The sequence below is a fragment of the Muntiacus reevesi genome, chromosome 18, assembly GCF_963930625.1.
Source record: "Muntiacus reevesi chromosome 18, mMunRee1.1, whole genome shotgun sequence".
Taxonomy (NCBI): Eukaryota; Metazoa; Chordata; class Mammalia; order Artiodactyla; family Cervidae; genus Muntiacus; species Muntiacus reevesi.
Genome location: NC_089266.1, coordinates 7,981,584 through 7,994,096, shown reverse-complemented (window position 1 = coordinate 7,994,096; position 12,513 = coordinate 7,981,584). Strand labels below are relative to the sequence as shown.

At 51.7% G+C, this 12,513-nt stretch overlaps 1 protein-coding gene across 3 annotated transcripts in view; it reads left to right on the top strand.

The window, feature by feature from the left end:
* Positions 1–12,513, top strand: part of MXRA7 (matrix remodeling associated 7) — a 33,488-nt gene that overhangs the window by 7,760 nt on the left and 13,215 nt on the right. For all 3 annotated transcript variants that reach the window (XM_065909482.1, XM_065909484.1, XM_065909483.1), the window contains exon 2: positions 10,403–10,466. In XM_065909482.1, the coding sequence (XP_065765554.1) occupies positions 10,403–10,466 (64 nt within the window). The remainder of the gene's footprint in view (positions 1–10,402; positions 10,467–12,513) is intronic.

The following is a 12,513-nucleotide window of genomic DNA, read 5'->3' as shown; positions in this document are numbered from 1 at the left end:
AGACAGAGTGGCTTAGGGTTAGGGTTTGGGGCTTGTGAATGTGCCCTCAATTGGGATCTGAGGTCAGAGTCCAGGATGGTCCTTTTAGTCTGGACGTTTGACCACACCATCCTGCGGGCTGACTCCTGGTGTCCTGGGGTAATGTGCAAGTTCTCAATCTCTCTCCCCTCTCCTCCAACCCCTGCCCCTTGAGTCCGAGGATTACCGGGTACTTTCCTTTTGCTAGAAAAGCTCATGCTCATAGTATCAAGTGGAGGACTCACATCTGGGCCCAGGCCACCCCTGCCGCCTCCCAGAACACATTGTCCAACATGGGCTTCCTGGTCAATAACGCTGATGCAGGACTTCCCTGGTGTTCCAGTGGTTCAGAATCCACCTTCCACTGCACGGGGGGCTTGTGTTCTATCCTTGGTCAGGGAACTAAGATCCCGCATGTGCCACAGGCAACTAGAGAACTCACGTGTGTGTGTGTGTGTGTGTGTGTGTGTGTGTGTGTGTGTGCGCGCATGTTCGGTCACTCAGTCATGTCTGACTCTTTGCGACCCTATGGACTGTAGCCTGCCAGGCTCCTCTGTCCTTGGTGATTCTGCAGACAAGAGTACTGGAGTGGGTTCCTGTTTCCTTCTCCAGGGTCTCTTCCTGACCCAGGGATCGAACCCGAGTGTCTTGTGTCTCCTGCGTTGGCAGGCTGATTCTTTACCACTGTGCCCCCCCTTCCACACCGCAGCAAAGACCCAGTGCAGTAAAAAATTAAAGTTAATTAATTAGTTTTAAAATAGCTAAGGATGTCAAAATACATGCACCCAGCCCAGCACCATCCCAGTGGTCTCTTGGACATCTCCCTTGCCCTCTCTAATGAGCACCGCAGATAGCAAATCCGTTCTCCTGCATAAAGCCCCTCAGTGGCTGATAGAATAAACCTCACCCTCTTACCCGGGCCCCTGAGGCCCAGCAGGACCCCACTTCAGCCTTTTCTTCAGCCGCCCCCCTCTGCCCAGCCCACACGCCAGGCCTGGCGGACCCTCCCCGGCCTACATCTTCACGATTGCTCCTCCTCCCCATCAAGTCTCTGTGTCCTTGACCACCTTGGCGGATATGAAATCCCCCAACACGTCATACCCTCTGGGCTGACTTCCTTCTCAGCTCTCAGCATGGGCTGAGGTCATCTTTTGTTTCAGCCTGCGCTGTCGGCCGCAGCGGAATGTCAGTGCATGAGAGCAGGGTCCTTGCCTGCCACGTCCAGGGCCACATCCCCAGCTCCTAAACAGACTTGGCGGACACTGTCACCGCCAAAGTACCTGCTGAATGAATAAGCTGCAATAATAACAAAAAGACGGGGAAAACCCTGTCAGTTCCTGCTGACAGGCAGGCTCTGCCTCCCCGCAGAACCGCCCTGGGCAGCAGGAGTCTACTTCTCTATGTGCCCAAGGCCTTGCGTGTTTCCCGCCTGCAGAGCATCCCTAAAGTCGCGTATTATGCTCCAAAGAGGCAGACGGCTCTGTAAACTAGCGATCTCTCCGACGTAAGACGAGTTCAAACACAAACTGGATAACTGGCAATTCATCAAAGATTTGATCAGCGGGCGTTTTCTACTGGGTAGAAGCCACATTAAATCAGTGGTCTCCTAACATTTTTGAAAAAGATTTATTCATTTATTTTTGGCTATGCTAGGTCTTCCTCGCTGCACGCGGGCTTCCTCTAGTTGTAGGGAGTGGGGGCTTCTCTCCGTGGCAGTGCGCAGGCTTCTCCTGCTATGGAGCACAGGCCCTAGAGCTGGAGGGCTTCTGTAGTTGCAGCTTGTGGGCTTTAGAGCTTGAGCTCATTAGTTTTGATGCATGACAAGCTTAGTTGTGCCATGGCTTGTGGGATCTTCCGGACCAGGGTTCAAACCCTTGTCCCCTGCATTGGTAGGGGGACTCTTAACCACTAGACCACCAGTGAGGCCCACCTTCTAAGGTTTTTTAAAAGCCTTGATGCCTTTTACCCTCTTCAGTCTTCTACAGAAGGAAATCCAGTGCATGGAGGAAAAGTGGAACTGCTCTGGGTTGGGGGGGACGGTGGTCTCAGCCCCTTGGCTCCTCCCTCTCCCCTCGCAGTGGTCCCTGCAGCCGTTTCACATGGCTCCAGGGCTCAGCCGACTGAGAGTAGAATAACTGAGCTCAAGATCATCCAAGTTGGATCCAATGATCTCAGAAGACCCTGTTCAGAGGAAGGAGGGGGCTCAGGGGTGAACAGCCAAGGACAGATCTGTGCCTGAGGCTGTGGTCCCAAGGATGACCCTGTGTTCCAGCCCACCCTCTCCCCCCCAGCCATGCATGGTGGGTGGGAGGGGACAGCACTTCCCAGGAAGCTCTTAGACACTGACCTCACTGAGTCTGGAAGCCAGAGAGCTTCAAAAGCCAGGGGATTTTTGGATTGAACGTGGCAACCACCATTATGGGGCTTTGAGAAGGAAAAGCACGATAAAGTCATCATGTTAAGATATCCTCAGAAGAGATGATTGCAGGAGAGTGGAGTGCCTCTGGTGCCTATGAAGGTACTGAGTAATTGAGGCAGGAGCGGGGAGAAGGAAGAGGTGGATCCCAGACGGCTTTCAAAGGCAGGGAGAACGGGTTCAATCCCTGGTTAGGGAACTAAGATCCCACCTGCCACGTGTCATGGCCCAATAGAAAGGAAACGGCATGTTGGCATCAACATTCCCAGGCCATGATGAAGAGTCAAGATGCTGTGACCGCAGGGGAAAATTGGACAGGTTGAGAAGGGCCAGTTTGAAACATGAGATGGAAGTTCCTTGTCACAGGGGATGAGCCTTTTCCAGCTGCACCTGTGGAGCTGGCCTGAGTGGCCTCAACTTGGAGCTCTCATCTGGAGGCAGGGATGGCAGAGTTGTTTTGATGGTGCAAGCAGAGAGCAGCCTGGCTATGACCTCTGCCGGCCCATCCTCCCCACCCAGTACCCGCCCAGCACCAACGCCCCGGGCACTGGCGCCGGCTCGGCTCACCCCACAGCCAACACTCCCCTCTGAGTGCCGAAGATGAGCAGCCTGACTGCCTGATGAAATCCTCCTGCAAGGACTGCCAGCAATGTCGAATCCGCTCCAGCCTGAGTGGGAGCCGGGAGGCAGCCCCTGAGCCTTGCCTGTTCTCGGGGCCCCTCTCAGAAACCATCTCCAGAGACGGGGCCGTTGACTGGCCTGTCCCAGGCTGCGGGTGGGGGCAAGGGATGCTGTGGGCTCCTGAGAGCTTCCTGTTATTTCGGTCTTTGCCTCCGCAGGGGAGCTGGGCCTCCTCGATGCCTGCCTGGTGGAGCCCTGGTCCTCCAGATTTAAAATCAGTCTGGAGGGCATATCAGTAGACCTCACCTTGCTATGTCTTGGCTTGGTGAGGCGGACAGCATATGCCAGAGGAAATGTGGAGAACGTGGAATGACTGTCAGATGCAGCCTGCAGAATAAGTGGTTTTGGCTGAACTGTCTTACTCCCACATCCTTCCCCAGGGGTGATTGGATTTGAACCTCTCCTTTATCTGTTTGGGGTTGGGGATCTCTTCAGCAGTTTGGGCATTGCCTCCTATTGCCCTGGGTCACACAGGGTCGGTATGTCTTTTGTTGTTTTAAAATTTTTGTTGTTTTTCCTTTGGATTGTATACATTACGTTAATCCTTCTGTTAACTTGCAGAATTTCTCTGACAGAAATTGGTTGGCAAAAATTAAACTGAGTCAGTGTACTAACCTAAAAAAAAAAAAATCAGTCTGGATTAACTGGGAGGGGGGTGGGGATGGGGGTGTTGGTGCAGCTCAGGTGGGTGGTCTCAGGGTCCAACCGACCCTATTTGCAAGACCGCAGGGCAGACTCACCTCATTAGGCAGAAAGACAGACAGACAGACAAAAAAACACCTGTCTCGGCAGCCATTTCTTCCCATCTCTGCTCCACTTCAGCCTGTGTATCAGCCAGGGCAGCCATAAATGGCAATGAGCTGTCTGCAGCGTGTGCCTCTGGCTCCTGGGGGCTCCAAGAAGCCTCCTTCCGAGCCCCGCTGTGCCCTACAGCCTCCTACCTGTCCCCTCTGCCACCCCTCCCCTCTTGGCCTCTGGGGTCCCCCGTCTTGGGCTCCTGGCCTTGGCGAGACTGTCAGGAGGCCACCCCTCCACCCAGCTCCACTGATGGAAAAGCTGAATCAGATAAGTAGCCCAGGGACTTCTCTGGTGGTCCAGTGGTTAAGACTGCGTGATCCCAAAGCAGGGGGCATGGGTTCAATGCCTGCTTCGGGAACTAGATATATGGGCTTTGCTATTTGGTCACCTGATAAGAACAGCTGACCCATTGGAAAAGCCCCTGATGCTGGGAAGGATTGAGGGTAGAAAGAGAAGAGGATGTCAGAGGATGAGATGGCTGGATGGTATCACCGATGCCCTGGACATGAACTTGGGTAAATTCTAGGAGATGGTGAGGGACACGGAGGCCTGGCGTGCTGCAGTCCAACGGCATGGGGTCACAAAAAGTCGGACACGACTGAGCGACTGAACAACAACTATATATGTATAAACTAGTCTCTAAGACACTGGTTGCTGAGCTGACTGGGGTGTGGTCTCCGCCTCGGGCGTGCTGTGGGGGACCAGCATGGATGAACCTCTGCACTCAGTCCTTCCTGCCTCCTGTCTTGCCAGCGCATTCCCATATACTGCTCCCAACTGCAGCCCTTATCTTCTTTCTCCCCATTTTTAAATTCCCGGTGGCTCCTCAGTGCCTTGTCCCATGTGAGTTCCCTGGCCCAGGCCCTGCTTTCCTGGCCTCCCACACCCTCCCTGCGGTCACAGCAGATGCCAAGGAGTCACTGAAAAAGCCGTGATGTTCCAGGCCTGGCCAGCTCTTCTCAGACCTAGCTTAGGATTCTCATCCCTCCTGAGGCCTCCCCGCCCCCACCCCCTGCACCACTCCGGCTCAGCTGAGCTCTGCTCCTTAGCCCCCACCCAGGGATCGAACTTGGGCCCAGAAGTGAGCGTGCTGAGTCTCAACCACTGGACCACCAGGGAATTCCCAGTAAAATCCTTACTGAAACAAAGCCTTGGATATTTTGCCCACGGTCTCACTTTATTCTTTTCCTTCGCTGTTGTGCTCACAGCTCACCATCTTGAAGTGCAGAGTGCTGGACTGAGGCTAAGAACTCCCACCTCCAGAAGGGCTTCCATCCTTGTCTCAATCGCTCTCTTTCTGAAACCTACCCCTCTTATTGTCAGTATCAGCTCTTTTGGTTTTTTGGGTTTGCTCTGTTTGCTTGGGGTTATTTTTTGGCCACACGGCATGGCTTGCAGGATCTTAAGTTTTCCAACCAGGGATTGAACCTGCACCCTCCGCAGTGAAAGCGCTGAGTTCTAACTACTGCACCGCTTGGGAAGGCCCCAGCACTTTTGTTTTTCTGCTGCATACACACTTTTTATAAACTAAGGGCAAAATGCAATTGAATGGTATTTTTTTTAACTTTTCTTTTCTTTTTTTTTTTAAATAATGGAAGCCTTTCCATTATTCTGTTATCTAAAAGCCCAGTAAGTAACCACCTCCCGGAGCAACCCCCAACTCCCCATCCCCGGCTGCTGAGCAGCTGGTATGTCAAACAGGCAACAGCCTCCTGGCAGAACTTGAGATGTTCCGGGCTTGCAGAGCAGGATGTGAGTGGACAGTGATAGCGGTCAGGACTTTGGCTGTTGGTGACAGAAATTCAGCTCAGGTGAGCTTTCGGGGAACCAGGATTTGAGTTGCTCACGTACAGGGGAGGCTGGGGTAGAATGACCTTGGGGCAAATCACAGCCAGGGACTCTCCACCCGGTGACCCTGGGTCACCCCCAGCTCCCAAGCTCTCAGCTCTGGGACCAGAGGTTCCTTGTGCCCAAGCTGAAATCGGGCCCATGGTTCATATCCTCCTGTCAAATCCATCACAGGGCATGGCGGGGGTGGGGTGGTCTGACTGCCTGTCTAGCAGTTCCCACCAGGACCACAGGCTTCAAGGAACACCTTTTGAAAGAAGAGGGTTTCTGTGCAGGCAGAAAAGAGTAAATGGCCAATTCAGCAGTGTTTTCCAAACGTCAAGTCTCACCGTAAGAAATCTATTTAAATTGCACCCACGTTTATACCATCACAGAAGATTTTTAAAACCATATCTACCTCTACCACACATGCACACACACCACTATTTGTCTTTAATTTAATTCTGGGATACAGGGTGCCCCCAAAGTCTTGTACAGTTTTAAGTCTTAATAACTTAAGAAGTGTAAATGCTACAAACCTACAAAACACATCGGTTGAGTATTTACTTATTTAAATTCCTTTTATACTTAGTTTCCTGACATTTGAATGCTGTGTTTTTCATTTTAAGTCTTTGTAAGTGGCAGAATCCAGACAGACAGGGCAGCTAGAGGAGTCTCCTCTGGGCACCTCAGACACCAGGTCGACCTCCCTTGAGGTCACATCCAAACTGTCACGTGTGCATCCAATCCCATAAGATCACAGGGCTGAAATCACAAAGGCAATCCCATTAGTCACTGACCATCCGCCCATGAATGTTTTTTCAAAGTCTGGAAATCAACTAGAGCCACTGGACGGTGGTATTATATGAGTTTGGATAAGAAACGTCAATATATTTTAAATGTAAATAACCTTTCAAATGTCATTTTGGGATATGTTTGGAGCACTTGTGCTCCTAAGGTTATTAAATTTTAAAACCACACTGAGACACTGGGTGCACATTTTTAAAATACTAGTAGCAACCTCTAAATTGCTTTCATGACCCACCAATGGGTCACAGCTAGTTTTTTTTAGATTTTTTTTTTTTTTGACATGGACCATTTTTAATGCCTTTATTGAATATGTTACAGTATTGCTTCTGTTGTTTATGTTCTGGCTTTTTGGTGGTGGAGCATGTGGGATCTTAGGTCCCCAACCAGGGATTGAACCCGCACCCCTTGCATTGGAAGATGAAGTCTTAACCACTGAACTGCCAGGGAAGTTCAGTTTTGAAAATCAGCACACCTCAAAAGTCGAGACCAGAATTCAAATGTAGACCAGCCTTTCCCTAAGGGAGTGTTGGCAGGTCAAGTGACGCTGCGTCCCTTTGGACTAAAGAGGTCTGCATCAGTTCTTGAATTTCCCCTCTTGCATGGCAATTATCTAGGTTTATATCTTTCCTACTGGATGGTGAGTTCCTTCACAAAGGGAGTGTGCTTGCTTTTTTGTTGTTTTTCCTTTAACCTTCGTGTCCCTCTCACACAATAGGAGAATTGGCCTCCTCTCTAGTCTTGATATTGGGCTTATTTCTGGGCTCCAGCTCTTAGATTCATCTTTTTTTTTTTCTTTTTCCCTTCTTTCTTTTCTTAGAGGAAAATATAGGTATAATAGCCTCAAGCTCACTGTTCAGCAATCCCTGTGTAGCATTTTAAAAGTGCAGTTCATGTGTATTATTAGAAAATCCAAATTATACTGAAATGGGTAAGATGGAAGGAAAGGCTGCCCCCACCAGCTCCTCTCTCCAGAGGCAGTCTCGGTTAATGGCATCTTGCATGTGCTTCTGGAAAACATTTTCTCCGCATTTATGAGCGTATGTATGTGTGTCAGTCACGTCTGACTCTTTGCGACCTCATGGACTGTACCCGGCCAGGCTCCTCTGTCCATGGAATTTTCCAGGCAAGGATACTGGAGTGAGTTGCCATTTCCTTCTCCAGGGGACCTTTCTGACCCAGGGATCGAACTCGTGTCTCCTGCTTGGCAGCCGGATTCTTCACCACTGAGCCACCTGGGAAGCCCCTGATGGTGCTGAGCTGCATGTAAACTGCTAAGTGGAGAAAAACCAGCTCCCACCTCCCAACCTGATCCTCCTAAAGGCATCTTGTGGGGTCCATCAAGAGAGAAAGTTACAACAAGAGACCCAAGGGAAACCTTTTGAGTTTGCCACTTACAACTGGCTGTTTTTTTTTTTTAATATTAATTATTTTGTCTGTGCCGGGTCTTAGTTGCAGCATGTGGGATCTTTTAGTTGAGGGACGTGGGGTCTAGTTCCCTCACCAGGCATTGAACCCGCTTCCCCCAGAGCATGGCGTCTTAGCCACTGGACCACCAGGGGAGTCCCATGACTTGCTGTTGGGCTTGTGCAAACTTTGTCTCCCAGCTTAGCTTGCTCTGATTTGTCGGGGAGCCTGCCTGCCCAGTTTGCAGAGGCTGTGGACCACTGGACCCCCAGGACTCAAGCCTGAAGGCCTGGGTCTGGTTTGTCAGCTGTGCTGCCTCGTCCCCTGTGGGGCCGCTGTTCACGTCTGCACTCCCCTCTCCTACACCTGCCTGCTCTGCCCTGTCTGCTGCTGGGCTTACTGGGTCCTCTCGCCGCTCTCTTCAGTCCCTCAGCTCCACCACCTCCCTCTCATCCTCCAACATTCCTGCAAGTTGAAGTCACTCCTTCCTCTCCACCAAGGCCATCCCGGGACATTCCTTCCAGCCTGCTGTTTATTTTGTCCGTGCGTCCATGGGAGAGAACTGGGCTGAGGGAAGTGGAGTTCCAATTTTGGGAAAATGTGATCTGAAATGGTCAGGGACGGAGAAGAGGTTGGAGGAAGCAGAGATGGAGACTGTGAGCGCAAACACGGCTGCTCTGTGATGCTCGGCAAGGCCTGGACTCCAGAGACCCCACCAGCTTTCCTCTCTTGCCTTTTGGGTTTTGTTTGGTTGGTTGGTTTTTTTTTTTTTTTTTTTTTTGGCTGCACTGGCTCTTTGTTGTGGCATGTGGGCTTTCTCTAGTTGTGGCACACAGGGACTTCTCTCTAGTTTTGGCACACCAGCTTCAGAACATACAAGCTTAGTTGTTCTGCAGCATGTGGGATCTTAGTTCCCAGACCAGGGATCGAACCGGCATCCCCTGCATTGGAAGGTGGATGCTTAACCACTGGACCACCAGGGAAGTCCCAAGTGCCTTTTGTTCTACTCACTATAGTGGGAGGTGGGAGGTGCCCAGTCCACTTATCAAAGTGGCACCCACCACTTGACCCACTTGGAAAAGGTAAAGGAGCCAAAGTGTCAAGGTCAAAAATATGGGTCCTTGGCCTAGAGTCTCCCCCCCCATCATCTCGGACAACTGACACTCACACTGACATCCCTGTTTCCACCTGCTGTTGACCGTGGCCCCTTCTCAGGAAGGACCTCCCAACGATGCTCAAAGGACAGTGTGGGTGCTGTGTGTGATCAGGCTGTCCCTGGGCGGCCCCTGCCTCTCCCCGAGATGTCCTGTCCATCACTGCCCCACATCTCTCCTAACAGCAGATCCAGGGGTCAGGCTAGTTTGACCGAGGGGTCGAACACTGAATGACGGTCAGTTCAGTTCAGTTCATTTCAGTTGCTCAGTTGTGTCCGACTCTTTGCAACCCCATGAACTGCAGCACGCCAGGCCTCCCTGTCCATCACCAACTCCCGGAGTCCACCCAAACCCATGTCCATTGTGTCGGTGATGCCATCCAACCATCTCATCCTCTGTCGTCCCCTTCCCCTCCTGCCCCCCAACCTTTCCCACCATCAGGGTCTTTTCAAATGAGTCAGCTTTCCGTATCAGGTGGCCAAAATATTGGAGTTTCAGCTTCAGCATCAGTCCTTCCAATGAATACCCAGGACTGATTTCCTTTAGGATGGATTGGTTGGATCTCCTTGCAGTCCAAGGGACTTTCAAGAGTCTTCTCCAACACTACAGTTCAAAAGCATCAATTCTTTCTAGTCCAACTCTCACATTCATACATGACTACTGGAAAAACCATAGCCTTGACTAATTGGACCTTTGTTGTCAAAGAAATTTCTCTGCTTTTTAATATGCTGTCTAGGTTGGTCATAACTTTCCTTCCAAGGAGCAAGCGTCTTTTAATTTCATGGCTGCAATCACCATCCACAATGATTTTGGAGCCCAGAAAAATAAAGTCAGCCACTATTTCCACTGTTTCCCCATCTATTTCCCATGAAGTGATGGGACCAGATGCCATGATCTTAGTGTTCTGAATGTTGAGTTTTAAGCCAACTTTTTCACTCTCCTCTTTCACTTTCATCAAGAGGCTCTTTAGTTCTCTTCACTTTCTGCCATAAGGGTGGTGTCATCTGGATATCTGAGGTTATTGATATTTCTCCCGACAATCTTGATTCCAGCTTGTGCTACTTCCAGCCCAGTGTTTCTCATGATGTACTCTGCATGTAATTTAAATAAGCAGGGTGACGATATACAGCGTTGACATACTCCTTTTCCTATTTTGAACCAGTCTGCTGTCCCATGTCCAGTTCTAACTGTTGCTTCCTGACTGCACACAGGTTTCTCAGGAGGCAGGCCAGGTGGCCTGGTATCAGAGAGTAAGCCGGCTGCCTGGCCACTGACCCTTCTCCTTGTCTTGCAGGAAGAGGAGCAGGAGCTGAACGCTGAGGAGGGTCCACCGCAGGCAGGGCCTGAGGAAGAAGACGGTGAGTGGGACCCGGCCTCCAGGTTGCACATTGCTGCCCCCGAGGTCGGCATTATCGCCTCTGGCTGTGGGGGCTGGGCTTTGCCATGGTCCACTGGATTCCCCAAATGAGGATTCGAGTGGCAGGATGAAGGGGAGTGGATGGTGGAGGGGGAGAGGTGGGGGAGAAGGACTGAGAAGTTGGGTCTGATGCAACCTGGAGAACACTGAGGTCGGAGCCTGCTCTCTCTGACCCCTGCCTTCGCACCCATCTCCCTGCCCACCCGCTTTGCTCTTTTGGCCATCGCTTTTCTATCTATACAGTATGCGTGCATGGACGCTGAGTTACTTCAGTCGTATCTGACTCTTTGTGACCCTATGGACTGTAGTCCATGGGATTCTCCAGGCAAGAATACTGGAGTGGGTTGCCATACCCTCCTCCAGGGCATCTTCCCGACCCAGGGATCAAACCCGAGTCTTTTATGTCTCCTGCATTGGCAGGCAGGTTCTTTACCACTAGCACCACCTGGGAAGCCCATCTATACAATATGAGTTGTCTGCAAATACAGATGGCCCATCACTGACCTTCTATTTCCTGCGGTGCCTAACTCCCTTCTCATCCTCACTTTGTGCATTTCATGTTTCTCTCAAATACCTCGGACCTATTTTATAGAGACTAAAGCTACTTTCAGGGCCGCCTCTTGGGTTCTGCAGGTTAAAGTTCCCTGGAGAGGAAACGTCTGATTTCCAAGCAGCTCTAGCTGACCAGCCAGACCTGTGTGGCCATCGGATTCAAGGTGGCCGGGCGAAGAGACACAGGGTGACTGGGAGCCTCGAGGAAATGGACCTATTCAGATTTAACTGGGTGGAAACAATGTGTTTGCTCTGGGCACTCACAGGGACCAGCATCCCAGACAGATGGGACCCCACACGGGGTGGGGGGGCCTCTGCTGGATCTGTCATGTTTTATTTCTTTATTTAAAAAGAAAAGGAAGAAGAAGCTGAAGCAAAAATAGCAAAATGTCAGCACTGGTCAAATCTATATGGCATGTACCTGGAGGACGTATTACTTGTTGTACTTTTGTGTACATTTGAAATATTTCAAGATTTTTTAAAAGGGGGACTGTTGTGATTTTTAAGTCAACAGCTGGCAGGGGCCCCAGAAAGAGAGGGCTGCAGGAATGCAGTAACCGGGGCTGGTGGTGTGGGCCAGGCGGCCAGGGTTGGGCTGGGGCTGGGGGAGGGGGGGCGTGAGGAGGCTTCCCCCCACAGGAGGCCCGGCAGGAAAGGGCCTTGGGTTTCTATCCAGACAGCTTTAGAGGAAGGGGGTGGGGCAGAAGGCTGCGGGGACGGGGCTTGGGTGGGGGTGGACATCAGCCCCTTGCCGGGGGCTCCCCTTCCGCTGCTGTCCTGTCCCTGCCACGTCATTGGATCCTATTAGTGATTTGGGAATGCAGAAGGCAAAAGCCGAGGCTGCTGGCGGCCCCGGGGGGCCAGGACAAGGGGAGGCTCCGCAGACCCCTCTTCTGGAACACTCTCAGACGTTCCACCCCACACCCAGCTGTGTGCAGGGTCGCCGGGGCCCTCCCTCCCTATCCGACTGCTGCTCCTGGACCTTGCCCATCCCCCAGGCCGCCTCCCGGCAGCCCTCTGGAGGCCGAGGCAGGAGAGGTGTAGGGCCCCCGCTGTCAGAAGTGCACAGGAGAGGCCCCCGGCCCTCTGCAGTGAGCAGTTCCGCTTGCTAGTTAATTAGTGTTTGCCAAGGCTCCTTCCCTAAGTGACTGGGCGGATTCACAGAAGACGGCCCACGAGGAAGTCCCCCTCCCCCGCTGGGGGGCTCTCACGTTGAACCCCTCCCTGGTCTAGCCGCCTTGGATGTGGCTGTGTGTCCCTTGGTCACCTTATGGGATTAAGCGAAAGCCTTTTCAAGTGGTTTGTTCTCTCCAGCTCGGGAGAAGCATCATCAGACCCGCCCCACAGATTGAAACCTTCAGCAGTACCCAGCTGGCAGCATTTTTCTGCTCTATGTTTCTAAAGCATAGCAACTTTATGACCTTGACGTCGAGGTT